This window comes from Varanus komodoensis, unplaced genomic scaffold (genome assembly GCF_004798865.1).
Source record: "Varanus komodoensis strain SLA01 unplaced genomic scaffold, ASM479886v1 scaffold15, whole genome shotgun sequence".
Classification (NCBI taxonomy): domain Eukaryota; kingdom Metazoa; phylum Chordata; class Lepidosauria; order Squamata; family Varanidae; genus Varanus; species Varanus komodoensis.
In genome coordinates this window covers 18,080,680-18,104,544 of record NW_025335440.1, presented here as the reverse complement: position 1 = coordinate 18,104,544, position 23,865 = coordinate 18,080,680, and the positions used below count along the sequence as shown (strand labels likewise).

Here is a 23,865-nt window from a genome sequence, read left to right as displayed (position 1 = left end):
AGTTCCTTCTTGCAACTTTCTAACCTGTTTTGTAATCTATCACCAATTACTGTATTTTTCGCTCTATAAGACACACCTGACCATAAGACACACCTAGTTTTTAGAGGAGGAAAACTAGAAAAAAATATTCTGAATCAAGCGGTTTACTAAACTATTTAATAAACTATAACAGAATACAGTAATACCGTATTTCAACCTTGTAAAGTGAACAGCAGTGGCATTAAGAACTATCATCACTGTCATTAACAAAAGAGAGACTTTAAAGTTCGAGTACGCTTCTAGTTTTCGTTGAACCCATAGAGCTCATCACCAGAGTCAGAATTTATGAAGCTCTGTTGCTCACAATCACTGACTTCACTTTCTTAGTCAGTAGTGGCATTATTGAAGGAATCCACAATCTACACCAGTTATACAAGAGCTGCTGCAGACAATTCAATAACAAATCTAAAAAAGCCAGTAATGTCCACGCTGCCCTACTAGTAAATAATAGAAAAAAACTTCTGACAAAAAATGAGATGGTACGGTAAATCAAACACACAGCGGACTAAGTAGCCTTTGAAGAATAAACTTCATACATGAAGGTAATGATGTTCAAATATCCATTGATCCTAAAAAAAATGTGTCTGATCAACTAACAGATAACTGATCCATGGAAAGCTTCCTGATAATCACAGGCACATTCCCCATCACTTCCCCATGGGCTTCATTAAAAGACGGGTTGCCATTTGAAAACACACACCGACCTGTGATTAACAGCTCTCACCTGCGCCAGAGGAGGGGGGCGGAGCAGGGCGCGCCGAGTGCGTGCCGGCCAGGTGGTGCCATGTGGTGCAGGCAGCCGGCAGCGTCCCAGGCGTCAGGCACACACACATTCGCTCTATAAGACGCACAGACATTTCCCCTTTTGAGGGGGAAAAGTGCGTCTTATAGGGCAAAAAATACGGTAGAACAAGACTAGAGGTGGACTTTAAATGTCACACAGTTGGTTCTCCATTTGTGGGGGTTAGGGGTTCAGGACCCCCACAAAAGTGGAAAAATCGCAAATATTTCTAGCACTCTCTCCAGCTTTAACTCTTAATACTGTTGACTATTTGTGTATTGGATTGCTTCTCCCCCCACTCCCTCCCTCCCTCCCTCCCTCCGTGTGTGTGTGTGTGTGTGTGTCTTTGCACCCTCTGGGTTAGCTGCAGCAACAGCTTCACAAATTTCCCTTTTGTTTACTTGATATACTGCATATACTGGCATCTAAGTTGTGACTCATGTACTAGTCGATATTTTGGGCTGTTTTTCTGGTGTTTGTCACCTTACATCCCACATATATGGTTATTTTTCTGAAACATACTTCCTGGTCACTTGTTCCATGTATTGTTATTGTATATATCAGCATATAAGATAACCTTTGAACCAAAAATAGCAAAGCAAAAGGTGGGGTTTGTTTTATATGCTGATTTATGCCACTACAATAACCTGTACCCAGGCTCTCTGTGCAGTTTACAACAATTAAAACAGCATAACAGTCTAAAATCAGTAACACAAAATCATTAACATATCTAAAATACAAAAACATAATCCAACAAAATTAAAATATTACATAAAAACTTTGAATAAAACAATTCATATGTATATGGTAATGTGTGGTACAAGTGATCAGGAAGTACATTTCAGAAAAATACCCATATATATTGGCATATAAGGCAACTTGCGCATAAGACGAGGTTACAAAACTCCAAAACAAATCCCAGTTAGTTATTGATGGCAAGCTTATGAATAATCAAACTGATGAAAGTCAGCCCACAAAAGTTGTGGTTTGTCTCTACTAGAATTTGGGGAGCCATTTTATGTGGTTTTCTCTGCCAGCTTATGAAGTCTCTTGGCATCTTCTTGCTCTCTTTCGACCAGCTAATCAATTGCATTCGGCACCACTGTGCTCCTGTCACACATCTGACTTCAGAAGGTGATGAGTGGCCTGATTGCAGCCTAAATCTTATGCCACTAGGAACACTTCCATTTTCAGGTTTGGAAGAGGATAGTGTAGGTGAGGCATGCCCAGTCATAGACCTCCCACTCTCTACCTGTATTGGTAGCATTGAGGTTTTGGGATATCGAGCTATCTAACCCAGCGAAGTTAGTTCCAATTATTTCCCTCTTTCAGATGGCTGACCACTGTCCTTCTGTGCACTTGTGGTCGATAAATGGGTACAAAGCATGCTTTCTCAACCTTCTGAAGAAAAAATAGTGCTATTGTAACATTTACTTCTATAAACTTAGAATTTTATGCCAGTGGCTCACAACTGCATAAAGGTCGGTGGGCAGTTGATGCGCTTTCATTAGCTTAATAGCAACAGCAGATGCCAAATATGCTTTGCACTGTGCAGAAGGGACAGGGAGAGATGCAGTGCCACATGTGTTGTTTACAGTGGGCACATGTGCATGTTAAGCTAAGCCACTCTGTACACAACCCACACTATGCCCAGTAATTGAGTGGGCATAGTGTGGATTGTTCTTTTCTCCTTTCCTTTCAGCTCTCCAGCTGGCTTGGCATGTATCTAGGCCCTCTTCAGCGTAACCTGTCTTGTTCCCCCTTCCTGCTCATGCCTCTTTTCACTGCATTTTTTTTTAAAGGGGGAACTTCTCAAAAAAGGTGTAACTGGGATCAGATTGGGTTTTTTTTTTTTAATCAGTCTCTGAAAATTATGCAACTGAGCTTGTCAGTTTTGTAACTTATACATCAGAAGCTCAGTCTTCAGCCTGTCCAGTAGGTGTAGTCCTATCCGATCCGTTTCCTTTTTTGTTGGGGGCTGTCAAAATGGGGAAGTGGAAGAGGTGAAGACAAGGATATTGACTAGACCATGGTGCATGTAGAAGATAGATAATCTCCAGGGGCTGTCCTTTGAATGCCTCTGGTGAAGGAGGCAAGGCAGGTGGCTACTAAAAACAGGCAAGCTCAGTGGTGGGATCCTCCACTGTGGAATGCCTTCCCCTAATGCCTGCATTGTGGTCTTTTTTGTGCCAGACAACAGCTTTTTATTTTCCCAGGCTTTTAGTCTCCCAATTACAAAAGTTGTAATAATGCATGTTAAGTTTTTGCACTGCTGCTAAGCATTCACCTTGGTTATTACCTGGCTTTAATCTGTTTTAAACGCATGGTTTTTATATTACGTTTTCCCCTATGGTTGTATTTCATAGTTGTAGGGTTTATCCTGTGAACAGCCAAGAGAATTTTGGCTAATGGGATGGTATGGAAATACAATAAATAATTACAGTTATTTTGAATTGTTCAGGGTAGGACAGCTGTTGCAGCCACAGAGCTTGATAGCCTTCACTGCGGAAATCCCTTGATACGCCTCACAACTGGCCACTTAAAATGTACCATGGATCCCTTTTTATTGATAGATGAACAGCAGGTGACTTCCAAGAACTGTCAAAATGCCAGAAATCTGTCACTGAGTATAGTACTCGTGAGCCTTTTGTTCCTAGCACACGTTGTTGGATAGAGATGAAATATTTTTTGTCTGTAACGGAATTCCTTTCTAGTTAGTCTTCAGTAATTATCAAAAGCATGATGCTTAAAATATGTAGAGCACATACGTCATAAAATAGGTGGAAGTTGTCAGAACGTTAGATTTCTGCAAAAGGGATTCCTTTCTTTGACAAGGAGTAAGCAGGGGATGTCACAGGAGACTGATAAGTAGAAGCAGGATTTTGTTGTCTTTAATTAACCTTTGTAATTGGTTGATAATCGTCCCAGTTGTAAGCAAGCTTGATAAAAAAAAACTTAAGAAGGTGCAGATGGCTGGGGGTTGCGGGGCATCCATTGTACTGCAGAGTATCTGTAGGACAGAGCAAAGACCTGTTATGCCTGTAGCACAGACTCTGCATTCATGGAAGGAAACATTTGTTTTCAGTGCAGTATTGTGTGGATTTTTAAAGAGAAAATTATATGGGTTTGGCTTGTTGTTGCCACTTCGGAAGTTTGCTGGCTTTGTAATCAAATTAGTCATGTTTAACTAACTTTCACAAAGCTCTCCCTGTTTTAGCTCAGAATTGACACCAACTCTTCCATCCAAAACTGAAGGAATTTGGATCAGCATGCCAAAGCAACAGAGGAAGGTGGGGTTCGGGGAAAAATGTCCACTTCTGTTCCTTTCAGTCCTTGCTGTTCCCACCAGTCTCAGAATAATTATCTTTTCCTTCCCTTCCCATCTTGTATTCTGAGAGGTGGGTTGGACTGAGAATCAGTAACTGGCCCAAAGTCACCCAGTGAGCTCCATGGCTGAGTGGGGACCAGAAATGGAGTCTCCCAAATCCTAGTTCAACACTCTAATGACAGTACCTCACTGGCTCCTCTCCTCATATACTGGTAAGAAGCAAAGGCCATATGCTGCTAGGAGATGAGTTCTTCCTAGGAATGCTCAGTTTTTGGCTGCCCTTGGGAAAGCTTCCTTCCTCAGCATCACTGGTATTTCCTCCTCGAACAACAGCGTGTTAGGAAGTATACTTCATGCACACAGAATAGCTGAACAGCCTCTACTTAAGTCATGGGTATATGTGCAATGGAATGAGCTCCTGGCTCTCAGGGAACATAAGTGTCCACTTGAAGCCTGGGTAAATGACCTGGAGAAGCTGAGAGTGGCAAACGTTTATGGGCAAACTCTCTGGAGATGTGTAATGGTGTTCGACTTTGGAGAACATCTCTCTAAGGGAGAAGGAACTGATGCTTTAGAAGCAATCCATTGCTGATACTTCCTCGATGAGAATACACTCTGGCAGTTTTACAGCTCCTTGTAATGGGCAACTGGATATATAGAAACCAAGAGGGATGGATGGATAGCCCACCTGATGAATTGCCTGCCTGCTGCGAAGGTAATGAATATCACATTACATCTGGGTAAGGTGGCAGATAGTCCAAGGGAATAGTCTACTGTCACACTACATCTTAGCACCTGTGGAGTGGGGAATTGTGGTTGCAGGAAAGAAATATTTAGGTTGCTGGCAGAAAGTTGAAATTTAGGCTTTCCAAGGTAGAATTACCTGTGGTTTCTCAATGCATGGATGATGTTGTGTTGGGAAGAAAGATTTGGATTCGTTAGGCAGAGGGGAATGTCTGTGGACCACAGTATGTTGACAAGGATTTCTTTAGGCCAGGGATGACAGCCTTTCCATTGAGGAATGGTGAAGTGGAGTTTCCAAGCTATCAAGCCAATCTAACCAGTGCACAATGCAACACAATACAATACAGTACACAATTAAAAACTGGCATGGATAGTTGTAAGTCAGTTTGAATTCTTTAACAGAAAAAGGCAGGATATAAATCAAATAAATAGGCCACACTTCATGTTTACTGTAGAAATAACAGTTTTGTACACTAACCAGCTTATCATTTATTATTATCGCCCCAAGACTTAGGCAAATGGGGAGGCATAGAAGTCTGCTAAATAAATACATACATACATACATACATACATACATAAAATCATGGTATGCATTTTATATAGACTAGAGTCCACTTTGTCAGATGTTTTCTGCAAATTATATTTTGTAGGTAGCCAGTCTCCCCCATCAAAAAAATTATTTGTAATTCCATTTACTGTTTGTTTTACAATCCCAGCAGTGCTTATCAGTACCATGCAGACTGGTTCAGAATGTGTCACCAAGATTGCTTACCACATCAAGCAGTGTTGTCATACTTTCATTCTTTGCCATGGCTCTTGTAGAATGATTTGACTTTAAGATAGTTCAGCTGATTAGGTTGTGAACTTGATCCTCAAAATAACAAAGCTGTCTTAATTTGTTTGTTTTTAATTTTTAAAAATGAAACAAGAGACTGTTTGTCCTCTTTTGTCTCAGCTCATATCAGGGCAACAATCTTCATATCTTTGTTTGCTTCCACGAGGACTAGATGTTTGCCTGCCTGTGCTCTCCAGGTTGAAAGCAACCAGAAGTATTTGCTCAATACTTCGCAAGCAGAAGTATTTTAGCAGTGAAGTGTTAGTAACTGGCAGCATGAACAAGTGCAAAAATCTTTATCTGAATGACTCTTGTTCGGTATTGCCTGTTTCTTTAAAAATGATCACTGCTTGTAACTTTTATAAGTCCCTTTGTAAGCTGTTTGTGGTTTCTTCTGTCAGCTGATTACAGATGAATTAAGGATAACTCCTATGCTCTCCCAGTGCTGTCTGGAGGGCAAAGGCATAGTTCTATTGGGAGTCCCAGCTCCAAAATCTTTGATTTCAAGGTTGAGATTCTAAAGGCTGAGCCCTGCCTGGTGCTCCTTGCAGCTGCTGGCGGAAGAGCTGTGCCACCTACCTTCCCTGAGGCCACAAGTAGACCTCAGAGGAAAGAAAAAGGTGTGCGCTGGAGAGCAGGATGGTGGAGCTGAGGACTTCCTGCATTTCCATAAGGAGATTTCAGGAGAGGAGGGGGAGCAGCTGCAGGACTCAGTGATGAGGCATTGGGAGATGCGAGCTATTTGGAGGGCTTGCATTGATCTCCCACCTGCTGGCTCTCTACCACAAGAACCACCCTGAGGGTGGAGCTGCAGTGTTACTGAAAGAGAGGGATGGGGAGGAGTTTCCAGTTTGGGTTCAACTCTTTACATGAGCAGAGACTTATCTCTTCAGCTTGACAAGAGGCTATTTAGAGTCATGCTGTGAAGTTCCAGTAAGGGGATTGCCTTGCCTTTTACAGCCTGAGGGGAAGGAAGGAAGGAAGGAAGGAAGGAAGGAAGGAAGGAAGGAAGGAAGGAAGGGAGCAGCTCATGACAGCAGCCTCCTTACCTCCTGCTCCCTGGCACTTTAGATGGCTGAAGCCAGCTGTCTAGATAAAAATTGGGGCGTGAGAGAGGCTGCTGCTTACCCTTGCTTAGGCATAGGATGCATGGGAGTGTCTGTGTGCAATGTGAATGAGAGCCCCGCTGAGCGAATGACTGCATAAAACAATAAGATCAATATAAAAATGTTTATACAGCTGAGGAAAGCAATTATGTAAGAGTCATATTGAGGGGGAAATGAAGCCAGTGCAGATTCAATTCACAACTCATTATTTTATTTATCTGTTTGCTGCTTTTCAGGGTAACCCTCAAGATAGTTCATGACATATTAAAATGCTGCATTGTCCTCAGCCATTCAGTCGAGTCAGAGGCTTGGCCATTCTATGGATCATTGCTGTCCATGCCCCTCTGTCTCGCACTGCTTCCTTCAAGACCGCCATGTCCATCCCCCTGTCTTTCGTTATGGTGTCCAGCCAACAGGTGCTGGGGTGGCCCCTTCTTTTTCCTGCTGATCACTCCCAGCATGATTGAAAAACACTGTGTAGCATGTTATAAATCCTAAATATAACAGCAGCTTTAAAAAGGCAGGAGAGTATAAAACAATATAATATATATAAGCTAGAAGGAAAAGAAGTGATAAAAACCCCCTAGCTTTAACAGTTAAAACAGCAATTACCAAATGGACTGGATGAGGGCCAGTAAGTTGAAGCTCATCCCAGACAAGACAGAGGTACTGTTGATGGGTGTAATGTCTGATCAGTTGGGGGGGGGGGACTACAACCTGTCCTAGATGGGGTTGAACCCCCCCCCCCTTAAAGGAAAGGGTCTATAGCTTGGGAGTGCTCCTGGACCCAAAACTGTTACTTGAGTCTCAGGTATATTTATAATATTGCAATACATACATTGTTTTATATGTTCTATAATTTGTTTTATAATATTGTGATTGTTAACTGCTCGGAGAGTCTGGTAGATCAGTCCATCAACCAATAATAAATAAATAAATTTGAGCTTCACTTAAGAGTAGTTTGGAGTAAGTATAACTTCAAGGCTTACTTAAGTGGCATCAAATGTAGGAGCATTATATATCTGACTAGGAAGGAAATTATACAGATGAGGGCTACCACCGAAAAGGTCCTTTCTCTAATACCTGCTGATGTATTTACTTCTTCACTGTGGGGCCATGAGCATGTCTGTGTCAAGGTCCAAGGCAGCTCAGGGCCCCCTCTGCTGGCCAAAGGCCAGAGTATTTTATTTATTTAAAACATTTCTATGCCACCCCCATCGCAACAAAGCCTTGGGGCGGCTCACAGCATAATTAAAACAAATAAATAACAATTAATACAATTAAAAATTAAAAAGCCCGGTAGCATCTCAGCTTAAAAATTTAAAAACCTATAAATGCATGCTAAGTTAACAATTAAAATAAGTTTTAAATAAAAAGGTCTTAGCCTGGCGCCGAAAAACAAATAATGACGGCGCCAGGCGGACCTCTCTGGGGAGCGCATTCCATAGGTGGGGCGCCACGGCAGAGAAGGCCCTCCTCTGGGTAACAGCCCTGGTAGTTGTAGGATTGGACCACAACCTATTGGAGCTATCAGGGCCTTCACGAGTGGCGCCTGGGAGCCCTGGGGGAAGAGCACTGGCTCTTCCCTCCAGAAGCTGCTTCTGCAATGAAGGTTTCCTGACTTGTTCTGGTGTTCCTTTTTGCTATGTGGCCCCTCATGCTCTGGCCCCTGTGGCCCTGAGCTCTGCTCCATCTCTGCTCCAGTTGTTCCTGCCTTGCTCCAGTTGCTCCAGCTCTCAAGGTACCTGTTTCCCTTCGCTTGTCGTCTTGGTTCGCTGCTCTTTGGGCTAGTTTTGAGTGTGCTTCTGGACTGACTTGTGTCCCACCCTGGTTGCCTGGGTCCTTGTGCTCCGGTCTGCTATTCTGCCTCCCCCCCCCCCCCCATTTGCTGTCAGTGTGTTTTAGGAGCATGCAGTCCTTCAGATACCTTGGTCCCAAACCATTTATGACTTTAAAGACACTTTAAATTGGCTCTAGAAATGAATAAGCAACCAACACAGCTGATGCAGAATAGGTGATGCAGCCGTATTCTGTACTAGTTGAAGCTTCAGAAATTTGGCAAATGTGTTTATACATTTTTGGATTTGTATTATTTTTGTCGGTCTTTTTGCAAGTGTGCTTTAACAGTAGTCTTGCTCCATCTATTTCCTTGTGTGTTTCCATTGTCAGGAGATGTGTTATAGATGGTAACTGTGAGGGCAAGGCTGCATAGAGTTGAATTTGTGCACACTTCTCAAGGATTGAAAAGTACCAGTAAAGGGGGAAAAACAGGAAAGGAAGGTACAGCAAAGAGGGGGCAGGTTGTGCAATAAATTCCACTTCGCAATTGAAATCCAACTGATTTTAAGTGTTTGACTGATTGCTCTCAATGCCCTTCACCCATTCAACACTTTCCAGAGTCTCTAGAAATGTCAAAAAGTGGTCTTTCCTCACACTTTGTCTCACCTTTTCAGAGCAGTCGCTACTGCATTTCTACGCTCGTGTTCCCTTTGTCCATTCCCTGTTGGAGGTCAGGACCACCAGAGCTGTTTCAGCCCCATAATAAGGTCAAAATTCAGGCTGGCACAGATTGGAATATCCAATAACATCTGCTGAGTATATTTATATATAATTTCCACAGCTCTTATGTGGAACTTCAAGTAACTGTATGCTTATTTTTAGAAGGAAATCATGAACAATTTTGGGGGAGCATGTAGGAGGAAGGTAATAAATGTAATTATAACTCTCAAGCACAATTATATGCTTGTAATATTAAGGGAATTAAGGGCTGATATCAAGGAGCTGCTATAGTTGTTAATGGGTTGGGGAACACAGAATGTTGAAAGATAGTTAAGCAACTGTGAGAAGGTCACAGTATCATGTGGTACCTTCTGAGTGCAGATTCTCAGCTGATGTCCTCTTGCTGCAGTTAAGTGTTCCTTGATTCACATGATATGACAGTCTGTCATAAATAACTAGCCATGGTGGATTGTTACGTCATTTGAACCTAGATAGCTTCCAGGAGCATGGTTTATGATACCCATTCAACTGTACTTCTTCCTTTGACAGCTGGAACATAACAGAGAATGGACCAGGCAAGGGTATTCATATTAGATAGCTGTACGAGTGCACTTGTGAAAACCTGAAAGTCATGCTAATGCATTTTTCCCTTTCCCTTTTAATGTTAGCGACTGTACACTAAGCAGTATGTTTGTTCACATAGTTTCCGTCTCATTTCATTTTAAAGGAACCATGCTGATGGAAGAATAAGCTTTTTCAAACAATGGGATATTTGTTGAGAAAATATTTTCCGTTTTGTGTCTTGGCTTACTGAATTTGCTGGAAAACAGAGTATTCCCTTATTGCCGTGCAGTAAAAAAATAATTTAAAAAATCCAGATCTTTATGTGCTTAGAAGCTGCAAGTTTCTTGGGTTTTCTGCCATGATGCTTAGATTGAGATGCTTCTTGGATAGAATTTGCTGGCTCTATAAATGTTTGAGTGGTATTTAATTTAATGTTTTCTATTGTAATGCTTGAGTTAATGTTCTCAGCACCTGGATAGATCGTATTTTGCACTATGCTTGTTTTGGGCAACTTATGGCATATTTTCCTGGGGTTCTTGTCCCCTTGCTTATGGATCTGGAAAGTCACTGCATGCCTGAGTACCTTGCCCAAGAAGGAAACATTTGCCACTACCCTATAACAACTAAAATTTTCTGGGTCCAGTGGTGGTTTCTTAAGGAATTGTTGCACTGCTGCCTCCTTAAGGAGACTGGAACCTCTCTCCTTCTGTTACTTCCAAAACATAGCCTGCCCTTCTCTTTTTTCCAGCTATAATTGACCATGAGTGGAGCGGGTTTATCTTCAGGGGCCAGACTCCAAAAGCAGAATCATCAGTTATTTTTTTTCTCTTTAAATGTTGAAGCAGTATTCTTTTCATTTGCTAGCTGCACCCAGTGTACAGAACCAGCAGTCTGGCCAAAGGGGGATCTACTCCTACTTCCCAAGTAATAATCCCATGTTTTCTTTAAATCTATCTGAGAAGTAGGAGAAGATTCTTTAAATCTATCTATTGGAGAAGTAGGAGACTCCCTAATGGTGAAGTGAGCAGCATTTACCTGAAGTTGAATAGGACTTTATTCCTTTTTCCCACTGGCAGCAAGTTGGGCTGTATCTATGCAGTTCAGAAGCTTGCATGAAAAGTTACGTATGTTGTGCATTCTCCATTTCTCTTGGAATAACATGACAACTTTGTTGTCTAGGATGCTGCATCCCATATGGACTTCTCACAAATTGCTTACTTGACTAATGTGGGTGAGATCCAGGGGAGTGTTTGGACTGGGATCCAGGAGATTTAAAAAAAATTATTGGCCAAAATTGTAATGACCCACGATGATGATCCATCTTATGTCTTTTCAGTAATTTCTAAAACTCAGTTGTTTTGCAGGAGTTAAAGAATTGCCCAGTGGCTTGTATAGTGGGATTCTCCTTTTGGAAATGAGGTCTGCATATTGCATCATGTCTGAGCTGGTATCTGGCATCACCCACTGCTTCTGTTAGTGATATGGTCTTTTCGGGAGGTGTAATATAGATGTAATAAATTGTAGAATTTCTTTTGCCTGCAGGGCTGGGGGTATCAGAGATTCCTACTGCCATATGCAGTATGACAAGTAGCTAATGGCTTCATGACTGCCTGCTTGCTCCTGCTAATGGTTAAAGTTTATGACTCTTATGAGTGCTTTTCTTTTCATGTTCAGATTTTTTCCTTGCAGTGTCTGCTTTTCTTGACAATCCTTTTGCTGTATTTGAGAACATTAACAGTGTCAGGGGAGGTCCCTGGTGAAACAGTGAATAAAGTTTCGGACCAGAGGAAGCTACTTACTGTTCTGCTATCGTATCCTTTCAACCCAAAATGGCATGGGCAGTCCTGAGGATTCGACGAGGAATGGACTTGTAGGAAATGGTGCTGGGTTTCTTTTCCTTTCCTTTTAAAATGATCTTTAATGATCACAACATGCACTTATCTACTGTTGCTGCCTGTACAATTTTGTGTGCATGTAGACTGGTACCTAATTCTACTTTCTGGGATATTTGGAGGTGGGGGGAAGTGTCCTGTAGTCCTATTTACCTGGCATGGGCTGAGTATGATTCATTTCCCCTATTGGGCCTTTGCTTAGCTTATAGGCCCTGTCCTGCTTGCTTGTGAGGAACCCTCTTTGGAGGATGACTTAGAGCTCTTTCAGCCAAACTTCTCAGGTGAGTAAGCTAGTTGCAGCGATGATAAGGCACATTATGGGGAGAGGCAGTATTCCAAACTACACCCATTCCAATTCAGAGGCAGAGGTTGGTTCCTGAAGGAGTAGGCTGGCAAAGAAGGAACAGTCTCAGGGAACGTAACTCCTCATAATTAAAGGGTTACTCATAACTAAGTCTCTCCTCACGAGGAGGGCTTCCCTGCGGTAATTCGGAGGGCTGGCAGCTGTGTCTAGTTGGAGTGCTGAATGCTCGTACTTAAAGCCTTTGGTTCTAGATGGGGAACAACAGGAACTGTGCTGGAACTCCAGGTCTGTCTTGCTTTCTCCAGGGACCTTGTGCTTTGTGGACACCTGTGTGCTGAGACTGGGGTGGGTGGGCAATACATAAGCTGCATGCAGCAGCCCTGGACTTCATTGTTAAGCCAGTCCGCCTTTTGCTGCTAGATTTGGTACCGTGGCAGCAGCACAAAAACAGCCAGGTCCCCAAGGTGATGGGCTTTCCCTGTATGCAAACACTGATCACAAGAACTTTGGAGGAGGCCTTATGAGTCATTCCCCAACCAATGAAGTGTCTCTAGGCAATGGCACATAAGGAGACCCTCCTGATAGCAGCAGCCTCTGGAACGCTCTCTGCATGTGACTGGAAAGGCAGCAACTGTGGTGAGCATCAGATGCCTTCTGAAAAGCATTTGTTTGCTCAGGCTTTCCCCGACTTTCAGTTGCGGGTGACATAGCTCTCTCTTGGTGCCTTTTGTTGTCATGTTTAAACCATTTTGAACATTGGATACTGTTCTACCTCATGCAATCTTATTTCAAAGTAAAGTTAACATGATGAAGGCAATGGAAAGAACAGCAAATATACATACCTAATAAATACAGCTTTCTGTTTTTATATTGTAGTATGTATATTCGTAAGAAAACTGCCTGGAAATCCTGGAATGACAAGTGGAATACATCACTTAATCAATCACTAGTTGACTTTTCAAAGCAAAATGCTGTGGCATGAAGGAGCTATTTTAAAGCAAAATAGCCCATTTTTCCTGTTTCCACTAGTGCATTACTGAATTTCAGCTTTCATCAGCAAGCTGTTGCAGCCGATGCATCCCCACCAAATCTGGAAGGCACTGCACATAGTATTCTTAGCATTACCAGAAAACTTTTCAGCACCGTTTGAAGAGACAGTCAATTTTATCAGTGCAGGCAACTGGCCAAGAGGCATCTGGTGAGTTTCATAACTGAACAGGGATAGATAGGCTTGCTTCTAGTCCAGCATGCTCTGTATTAGGCCATACTAGTGGTAAGAATTGCTGGTAATAATTCTTCTGCCAATCTTGACTTCAGAACAGTGCTGTATTTGCCACTGAAGGGAGCCCTCTGCAAGTAATCATTCATAAGTTGTTGGATATTTGCATTTGCACGCCAGCCATTTGCTAAGAGGCTGCTACAGCATTAATGCCATCGATCGGTCATGTCTGTCCAAGACAGGGGACAGTCCTTTGGCCACTAGGTCCTGTCTTGACAGCCACAGGAAAATTCAGAACCCAAGCACTGGCCTCAGAAAAGTGCTCTGAGGCTGGAGTTGGGGCTGTGAATTCAGAGTACTCTCCACCCACCCTTGCAGTCATGGTTCTTCTTGCTCTGGTTGTGACTCTGAAGTTGCAAGTGTGAAGCTGCTTTGGGATATGAAGGATTGTGGGAGTGTCTCAGCCTCTCCTCTGCAAACTTGGCTACATAGGAATATGCTCCACATTCCTTCCCTCCAGTGGATATCCATACTCAGAGTTGGGAGCTTTATGGGCAGCCACATGAGATGACACCTTTAAATCTGTGTCTACGTGGGTCTGAAATATATACAAACCTCAAAATCGTCTGCCTATCTTTTTCTTAATAGGGTTCTGGCAGATCTGAACTATTAAGCTGATAAGCTGTTAGCATACCTGCAAAGACTGAGAGGATGAAATCTTTGCTCTGATTCCTTTACAGATTGTTTTTACCCCCTCTAAACAGCTTTCCAAACCTTCTTTTAATCTTGTACTTTGGTTTTTTTTTAAATTTTACAATATTGTGGCATTTGGCACTGACATTGTGCTTGAAAGAACGTGGGTGCATGCATACGGAGTGCACGCGTGGGAGAGAGCTGCTGTTGTGATATTTTTGCTCTTAAATCAGTGTGTTGGTCTGGTGCATTATTACCATGTTTTGGCTTCACTAGTTAGTTGAAAAGATGTCTGAATATTGGTGAACTTGCAACTGTGAAGGTGCTTGACGTATGAAATCCAATTGAATGATGAGAGATCAAACAGAATAGTCACATTTGTGATTTGATTCAAATGATGCCTTCCAGGAAAAAAAATAATCCTAAGTGTGCCCCAAAGCTGGGTGTTCTGATGTTGAGGAGAAACAGATTTATGGCTTCTCAGGCCCAAGCAACATTTGACTGTACTGTAAGGCCATCAAACTGGCTGCTTGGTTCTTATATGGAATTTATGATGGGTAATGTTTTAAAGTCATGAAGAGGAGCAATTGATGGGATTAAATTACAGCAATCCAAAAGATCAATAGTAATACTAGTTAGAAATGATCCAAATTTAGGAGGGAACTTATTTCTCTTTTTCCTTTCTTCTGTACCTTGAACATTTCATTATTAGCTAGATTTTAGTTTGTTAAAGGAAGGGGTGGGTAGAGGGAGAGAGAGCCAGCCACGCACACAACCAATAGTTCACCAGTAAAATGTGGGGCAGTTAAAATAGTAATGGGAGCAGAGTTTGGAAAGATTGTGTTAGTCAAGAACAGTAAAATTTCAGTTTTTGTTTTTAAATAGCTTGTGTTATGTTCTGTATATAGCGACAGGACTTTTGGCAGGCAGCATTGACTGAATGATGCAAAATATTTTATGCTCTCTTGTTGACTGATGTCCTTATCTTCCTGCTGTGCCAAGAGGCAGTGAGAGTGTGGGACCTCCATGATTGCTCCATGGGGATCATCTTCTAGTAAAAGGGCTTCTCTCATTCTAAACTTCTTGCTTCTCATCCTTTCATTTTTTTTTTTTTGTCAGTGTCTTTCTTGGCTTTAATTTCTTCCAGGTGGCCAATGACTAAATATTAGGGATGGGGGACGAATATAGGCAGCTGTGCTATAGCATTTGGGCACAGGTCTGTCTAGTTCAGCGGAACCTCTGCTGCCTGGGTATAGCTCATGAAGGGTCTAGGTGGGAATTTTCCCAGTCTGCTCTGGAGATGTCACAGCTTGACTGTGGGATCCTTTTTGTGCAAGCTGTGTCGTCCAGCATTGAGGGATGGCTCTTGCCCCATTAATTATGGGAAAATCAGTCTCTTCTGAAGGAATTAGGATTCAGTGCCATATGGCATAAAAGGCCTTTACCATGGTCCTGCTGCGATATAGTTGTACTTTGGTTGTGGGAATATATAATCTGATTTATTTTATAACTGTAATTGCCTTAAACTCTCTAGACCCATTTTCTCTGCTACAGATGTGATGCACAGAAAACCTAAGGTCTTGACACTAAACATTCAGAAAGCTTATGAAAGATGTTTTTCTTCTCCGTGGTAGAATAGTTTGATTTGTTTGTTCCTAATTAATAGGATGACTATTTGTCACAGCTGCCAGAAATCTCATTGTACCTGAACAGGAGCTATCTTTTAAACAGCCGGGAACCAAAGGCATTTAGCAGTCCTGTAGACTGGGTGTGTAGCATTCCAGATACTGTTCTAGGCCTGCAAGGTCCCTGGGCTGTTGCTCCTAAGGAAATAGGTTAAAGCATAATTGCCTGCAGCAAAAAACCCAGCTTTCTAAAACAAGGCACCAACAGGTGCTAAGCAACGCTACAAATCCCACCTATAAAATGATAATTTAAAACAGAATTCGTAGCATTTGCTTAACTCTTGGATTCCAGTTGCTGAGCCTGTTGAAATTATGTATGTGTTGTTTTCAGCCATTTGATGTTTTTTAGGCCATGGAGAGAGATTGCAGGAATTGCCTCAAAATTAAATAGAAAAGTCAAGAAGCAAGCTTTTATTCATAGGCATGTCACCTGCTATTGTGATGCTGTCTTCTTGTTTTCAAAATCCCTTCATTGCATGGAAATGAAGCATTATTATGATCAGTAGTGCTCACCTTTCAAACTATGTGCATAGATTTTCTTGGCATGTGGCTCCCTGTTCTGCTGCATGGTGACAGTTGATGGATGCGGGAAGATCCAGTGCTCTTCTCCACTGCTGACCCTTGGAGTTTCCTGGTTCTCCTGTTCTTCCTTCCCTGTCGCTGCCTATTCACTTGCTCTCTTCAGAGAGGAAAGCAATGACAATCTGTCGAAGGAGCATCATCCTCTGTTAGTGCTGCATTCTTCTTTTGGGTGGTTGTGTGGAATTGGCCCAGAGGAAGAGGTCCGCCTAGTGTGCAGTAGTGACAGTGGCAATGAGGAATTGGGACTCACTGAGTGCCGCTTGCCTAAGGGTCCTGCACAACCAGGAAATGAGAAAGAAGGCAACACAGAGGTTGCCTTTCATGCCCTTCACCCTTCACAAGTGGAGCTTGGGGTGGGTAGAGGGAGAGTGTTTGGCAGAGGGTGCTTGACCTCCCACTGGTTGGAAGGTATCCTCCCCTGTACTAAAACATAAAATAATGGCAAACTCTATACATTTGTCCTTTGCAAATTCTTTTGTGCCTTCTTTAGTAGTGGAACTATTAAAAAGCATAAATTAACCAACCCTTTTCTGTAGCTCAGTTGCAGTGTTCATTTGACTGAGCAATGCATGTGTTAATTACCGTAACTTGACTTGTGTACTAAAAATTATTGTCACCTTGGTTTTGTGAAGCTTAATTTGACTCTGGTCAAACGGGGTTGACTTAAACTACAGTTTGAATGTTTGAAAATAGATTTGTCTTTCAGTGTCTTTTCCAAAATGTGAAGAGAAGGTATAGATAAAGAAGGTCAACAGAACAGATTAATAGTTTGTATCTACTCAGTATTGGCTGATCGTGTACCCTAGATTTGCTGCTTGTAAATAATGCCACTTGAGTGCTGCTGCTTTTTTATGGAGCAGAATTAGTGTCTGTTCATAGCTTGTCAGATAGCTTGTCTGTTCAAAGAGCCTTAATGGGTAAGAATCCAGTGTGTTCCTGGACCATTGCAAGAATGCTCCTTTTTTGGACTTGGCTATCAGTAGAAAAAGTTATGAAAGCAGATTTGGTATCTGTCATTTCCACTTAGAAAGGGGACCAAGAGGCGTGAGTTCTTATTGTTCTTTTTGCAAAGATGTGTTGACCATAATTCTGAACTTCTCCTCATCACAGATGACTTGAAAATCCCAGCTTAGCAGGATGGTCAGTGTTGGTTGATTTCATGCATACCATTCAACACATACTGAGGGTATAGTCAGTAAGCTGGATCTTGGTTGCTCACAGACCATTTGAAGCATGCATTTTTAAAGACGACATTAAGATTAATACCTTGGCAGTGTGCTAGCAGCATTTACCTAACCTTCCTTATCCATGCCAGTATCTGACGTTGCATTCTGCTGAGTTTTCGGGAGCGATTTTTCTATCCTGTCTGAAAGGAAAAGAGAGAAGGGAGTTTCTTTGGGTGGATGCCAGCATTTTATGGATATGTGATGTCACATATTCTGCATCCTGCAAACTTTAGTTTTCATTTCAAGAAGAAAAGCAAAGAAAAACCCAATTAAGGGCTGGAGAAAATACTACAAAAATCCTTAGCTTTTAAACCTGAAGTTTTCTTGTTAGGCATCATACAGGAAGATATTAACAGACAGGAAATGTATTTGATGTTATACTTAATCACAGTGGCGAGGATTGCATTTGCTCAATACTGGAAAAGTGAGGAACTACCCACTGATGAACTGATATTAAGAAAGATTCTGGACTGCGCAGAAATGGATAGATTATCATTGAAGGAGAAAGAAGACACTGACTTCTATCAAACTTGGGATATTTTCTATAATTGGCTGGGGAAACGGGACCTGGTGTAAATTTAGAGATGTTTTCAAGTTACTATAAACTGATTTGAATATGATTATAGAATGTTAAAAAAATACATAGTAGGGGGTTGACCCAGTAAATCCGATGTATGTGAGAACTGATGCTTTTAGTTTAAAACTTTAATAAAACATTCTAAAAAAAAAACCAATTAAGGAAGGGGGATGAATAACTTCTCAGACTATGTTCGTTGTTGTTGTTGTTAGTCGCAAAGTCGTGCCCGACCCATTTGCGACCCCATGGACAACAGTGCCCTCCTAAAAGCGAACTAGAAAAAAATCCCCAAATGCAAGTATGAAACCTTGTTTATTAACATGTGAAATCCAGCACAATCCAAGGCACTTAGAAGTGGGTTGCAGAAAGCTGAGTGCTTTCCAATAGTTTACTGATAGGAACAGATAGAAGGATCATTTTGTACTAGAAAATGAAAGCAGACTCCTTCCTGAAAGAGGCTCTCTTGTGCAGAAACGTCAGGAGCAGAATGCAGCCCCCCTTCTGTACGCTCAGCAGCACCATCCCTAATTTAGCATCAGTATAGCCATCGAGAAAAACAAATAGACTGCTTATCTGCCACCGAGGGGAAACTCCTCCTTGTAGACAGTCATGAAGATTGGACGTGGCTTCATTGAATCTCAGTGATGGATTCCCTTTTTTTCCTGTGTGCTTGCTGCCCTGAAGTGATCTGTACTTGAAATTGTGTAAGTGAAAGGGGCTAGTCATGTGTTGAGCAGAGTCACCATGAAAACATACAAAGGGCCATTTACTGTGGAACTTCTGCATGACTCAGTGGTTGGTACAAGTAGTGCCTTCTTGTTTTAGAAAGGAATAGTGTGGCAAGAAGGCATTTGGTTTGCTTCCTTCTATTTTCAGTCAAATAGCCTTGAATGCACCGATCTCTCTCCATTCCTGAAAAGCTGCTGATCTTCTCTAGGACAGGCGAGAGTCTTTGGGGTCAAATGGACAGGAAGCCCCATCTTAAATGTGAATCTTGCTATGTCTCTCTTTTTTAGTCACCAGTGACTAAGAAAGAAGTTTTGAAGGGTCTGAGGATCCAGGCAACAGGCTCCAGGAATAAAAATGGAACTCACTGTTATGAGTGGTACCAAAGTCAGAGCCCACAAGTAATCCAGATGCTCCTTGGGCCGGAGTAGCGTGAATGACAGACATTGCATTGGCAAAAAGGCTGTTGATTAGCTAGTCCCTTTTTCAGGAAATAGTTAATGATATGTGGACATCATTCAAGGATCCTTGCATCAGAATGATTGTCTTTTATTCATCCCTCGTTCTGGAGCACGTGCTATCCTTGCAACTCACATTCTATGCTGTAATTTACACATAAGTAGTCCTACTGGCTCTTATTTTCACAAAATGCCTACTCTAAAGCATCCTCAAATTTCAGTTTATTTTATAAAACATACAATCCTGGAGCAAAAATGCCACCCCAGCATCTCCAGAGGAATAGTTCTGTGGGGTACTTATATACCCCAAATAAATATTCCCCAAAAGGCACAAAACAAAGTTCAGTACAAATAATTTTAGTCTCTCTTTAAGTCTAAGGTTCTTTGCTAAAGCCTCCAGCAAATAATTTAAAGGGAGCTGTGCTATGATTTTTAAAAATGTAATAGGCTAAACTGTTGATAGGCAGAAAAAGTCAATGGACCTGCTATTGTTACATAGATTTTCTTATTTTGTTTTGCCTCAAGAAGAATCAAACTTTAATTTACCTGTACTTGCTGATAGCTGAAATCCATTCTTATGCTGATTATAACCCTCTGAGTGAAACTTTCAGCCGGAACATTTTTTCAGAAGCAGTATTTTATTTGCTTTGGGCACTTTCTAGTGGGGTCAAGAATGACCCCATGATGTGACTAGTGCTAGTTTTTTGTTGTGAGAAGTGAGGGTCAAATAAAACAAGTGGATAGGGTGGTTGTTGACTTTCTGGTTTTGCATGAGTGAGTCCCAGGTTCATTGGGTAGGAAACGAAAGTCAGAAGGCCCGGTAGATTGAATGGGTATAGTATAGGAACTTCAAAAGTTGTTATTTTGTGGGGGGATCCTGTCTTTTCATAGCAAGGCAATGTCAGAAATAAAGTTCATTTAGGCTTTTTGAAGTCATATTAGTGCTGTGACTTACAGCATTTGAATTAAACAAAGTTAAGCTAATGCAAGGAATGACATGTTGCTCTGGTGGTTAAGCTACACAAATACCCAACAAGGACTTTCATATTTTGTGAGTAAGCAAGACAAAGTTTGTTTGTTTTGTCTGTAACCCCCCCCCCCCCTTATTTCCAGAGGTGGGGAGGTAATTCTTACATTGCACCAATGCTGAATTTTACCAGAGACCAGTACAATACTGGCTACTGTTGAGAACAGAGACAGACAATGTAGAACAGATGTGACTGTCTGCTTGATTGCTCTCAGTTCCATGCACGTTGCCACTTTGGATTCTGGTCCATATAAAAAGACTGCTTGTGCTTGCTGTGTGACCTTGCTGTAGATTGTTTTCACTGTATTAAGATGGCCTACCAGTGTTCATGAAACTTTGTTCAATAAAAAGAGCATAGGTGTCCATGTTTAGTGCAGACCACAGCTAGCCTTTTTTGGGTTGCACACCTCATTCTCGGGATATCTGCTTGCAACACAACAGCTAGATGAAGTCTCTCTCTTCAGTAGCAATCCACTGCCAAAGACCAGGCAGTGGGGACTAGCCATGAAGGATAAAAGGCCCTGCCTGTGGGTGTCTGTCTCTAAATGAATACTGACCTGCTCAGAATCTCTTGGTATACTTCAGAAGGACTGATATTATTTTGTGCTGGTGTACAGGGGATGGAGTTTAAATGTCTAATGAGGAGTAGAAAGCTGTTGAGGGGAAGTTAGATCGTATTCATTTATCCATCTTTTTGAGTGCGCAGCAGGTGGTATGCAAGCTTCCACTTTCCCAGTCTGTGAATCTTGGTTTTCATTGCAGATTGCCTATTTACTCAGACATATTTGGAACTGATTCCCAAATAGTGGCCTTGGTTGCATTTATGAAGAGTGCAGGTTTATTGTGATGCTTTGACTTTTGGTGTCTGCTTTTCTTCATGGGCTGTTTGGACTCTTGGTTGCTTATGTGAAAAATCCATATTTTTCTCCCGAATGCTTATGGAGAACAGACTTATCATTTCTTGTTTAAGTCTTAATTTTAATTCCCCCCCCTCCAGGATTAGGTTTTCTTAGGGTGTTTGAATAAAATCTTGGGCAGTATAGTAAATTTTTAAGTTAGAAATTTGCATTTTGTCTCCAGTGTCTGCATATCTTCCAGCAACGTAATTAACAGAGGGAAATGGCAGAGGAACCCAGAGCAGAATAATTTATCACTTGGGCTCGTAACTTAGACTAGAATGCAGAAGTACATTCTGGACTGAGCTATTTGTTGGGTACATCTGGTGCACAGCACAACAGCCCCTGTTTCTGATGATGTCACAGAAAGCACATTTGCCCGCTTCTCTAGGGCTTGAGCTGACTCAGTACAGTCAGGACTGTAAATGTATTGCTCCAAATCAAAAGTGTGCCAGGCAAAACAATTGTGTACAGCTGCAAATCATGTGTAGCATGCAATCGGAAATCTCCAAGGCAACCAAATAAAGAGCAGTGGGTTGATAAAATTTGGGAGACTGGCTGTGTATAAACCTACTCAGCAAATGCAGCAAGCAATGAATCCTAACTTGAAGAAAGATATATAGCACTGATTTCCTATGATGAAGGGCTTCACACTTTTGATCAATTCCAGTCAGGCCTATTTTTGCGATTAATACCACATATAATTATATACATGCATAGATACCCCTATTATATATTGTATGCATTGTACTTTTACTGTTCCATTAGGTATTGAGCTCCTTAGATGATTTTACTGCCGATCTTCCATTAACATATCTGCTATAGACTTGAGTCTTACAATTAGTGAATTCCTTTGTTTTGTTGGTATTCTTGATTTATTAATATGGATATTCTTTTTATTGCCTTTATTTTGAAATAAAAGGCTGACTGTTGAGTGGAGGGGATGGCAAACTGGGAGGAACAGGGAATAGAATGATGAATCTTGGAAAACAGCATGGCTAGCTGGTTGGAACCCTGCATTGCAAAATTTTGCTACAAATCCACTTTGTATAAATCCAGCATGGTACACCAATTTGGCCTTTATTCCCACTATTAGTTTGTACTATCCTTAGGTTAGTATTTTCAATTATTTTAATGCTTGTAAGAAATTGACTGAAAGTCAAATAAATGTAAACACACACAGTTATACTGTAACCTACTTGTGGTTTTTATGTAGGCATGAACATTGGCACATTCAGAACATTCTAAAGTTAGAACGCAGATTGTTGGGGGGCGGGATGACAGCATTCACCCCCAGGTCCAGCCGAAAGGGAAAGACTCTGTTCAAGCTGGATTTGTTTAATTTGATTGGCAGAGCCTCCCTATCTGTGTTAGCAGAGGGTCAGTTTTGCTTCTATTGATGAAAGAAATGTCATGAATCCCACATGTTTATTATGGAATGGAATAGCACCCAAACTGTGCACACTTCCTACAGCTTAGAAAACATGTCTTTACAGATGCATCAGGACACCATGGCAAACCAAGCTCTCCAGTATTACAATATTCTGAATTTTGGATTGTCTTTAGGTCAGCTGCTTTCTTCCAAGCGACTGTAATAATGTATTAAGCAAATAATTGCTGGTTGAATGGAATGTGCCAGTGTGAGCTACTATTTTGGAACACATGGGTAATCAGTGCAAGAAAGAGGAAGTTGCAGTCATTTAGTGTGGTATAATTTGAATGACTGGAATCCAGATCTCTTAGTACGTGTACCCCTGAATAGTTCCAACTCTCTTATGTGACTGTATTTACTCATTTGTAGACAGAACATTGGGGTTCATCATGCAATTCATGGTTTTCCTTTTTCTTTTTTCACCAACACGTTCTATTCATCCCCACTTTATTTTTTTCTTCTTTATTTTTATTTTTATACATACAAGGAAAAAAAGAGAAAGTAACATGAAAAAGATACTGAAGCACCTTGCACAAAAATTGCATATAGTGCTAAGTGCAGAAAATTACACAAAGTCAATTATTACTTTTATCAATTTTATAGCTTTTCTTTTGTAATACCCAAGTATTAACATGGGTATCAAGTAAATAATTCACCTCATAGCATATCCACAAACCCACCAACAATGAATAATTATTTTTCTTTTCCCCCAGATAAACAATATTATAATTAAAATGTAAAACTCATAAAGCAGTTATTTAATTTGATCATAATAGTACTAACACTCTCAATTGACTGCCTGGCGATGGTGACACACGCGCTGGTGACTTCCCGCCTAGACTTCTGTAACGCGCTTTACGTGGGGCTTCCCCTGAAGACGGTCCGAACATTTCAATTGGTGCAAAATAGAGCTGCCAGGTTGCTGACGGGGACGGGGCGTTATGCTCACATGACTCCAGTCCTCCGTCATCTTTACTGGCTTCCCATTGAAGCGCGGGCCCAATTCAAGGTGTTGGTTATGACCTATAAAGCCCTAAACGTCTTGGGTCCTGGCTACCTGAACGAGCGCTTACGTCCGTATATGCCCGACCGCCCCTTGAGATATGCGGGAGAGTCCCTTCTCCGGGAACCCTCCATGAAAGAAATTAGGAGAGTAAGTACTCAGAGGAGGGCTTTCTCTGCGGTGGCACCCAGCCTATGGAATTCACTCCCCAAAGAGGTCCGCCTGGCACCGTCGTTACTGGTTTTTCGG

At 41.6% G+C, this 23,865-nt stretch overlaps 1 protein-coding gene across 7 annotated transcripts in view; it reads left to right on the top strand.

The window, feature by feature from the left end:
* The window catches only part of CCNY (cyclin Y), a 109,723-nt gene that overhangs the window by 24,387 nt on the left and 61,471 nt on the right, over nt 1-23,865 (top strand). For 2 of the 7 annotated variants that reach the window (XM_044425148.1, XM_044425152.1), the window contains exon 1: nt 871-4,863. The exons of the other annotated variants lie outside the window; for them this stretch is intronic. In XM_044425148.1, the coding sequence (XP_044281083.1) occupies nt 4,788-4,863 (76 nt within the window). In that variant the 5' untranslated portion in view covers nt 871-4,787. Of the gene's footprint in view, nt 1-870; nt 4,864-23,865 lie in introns of those variants that run through there. 7 annotated transcript variants of the gene reach the window in all.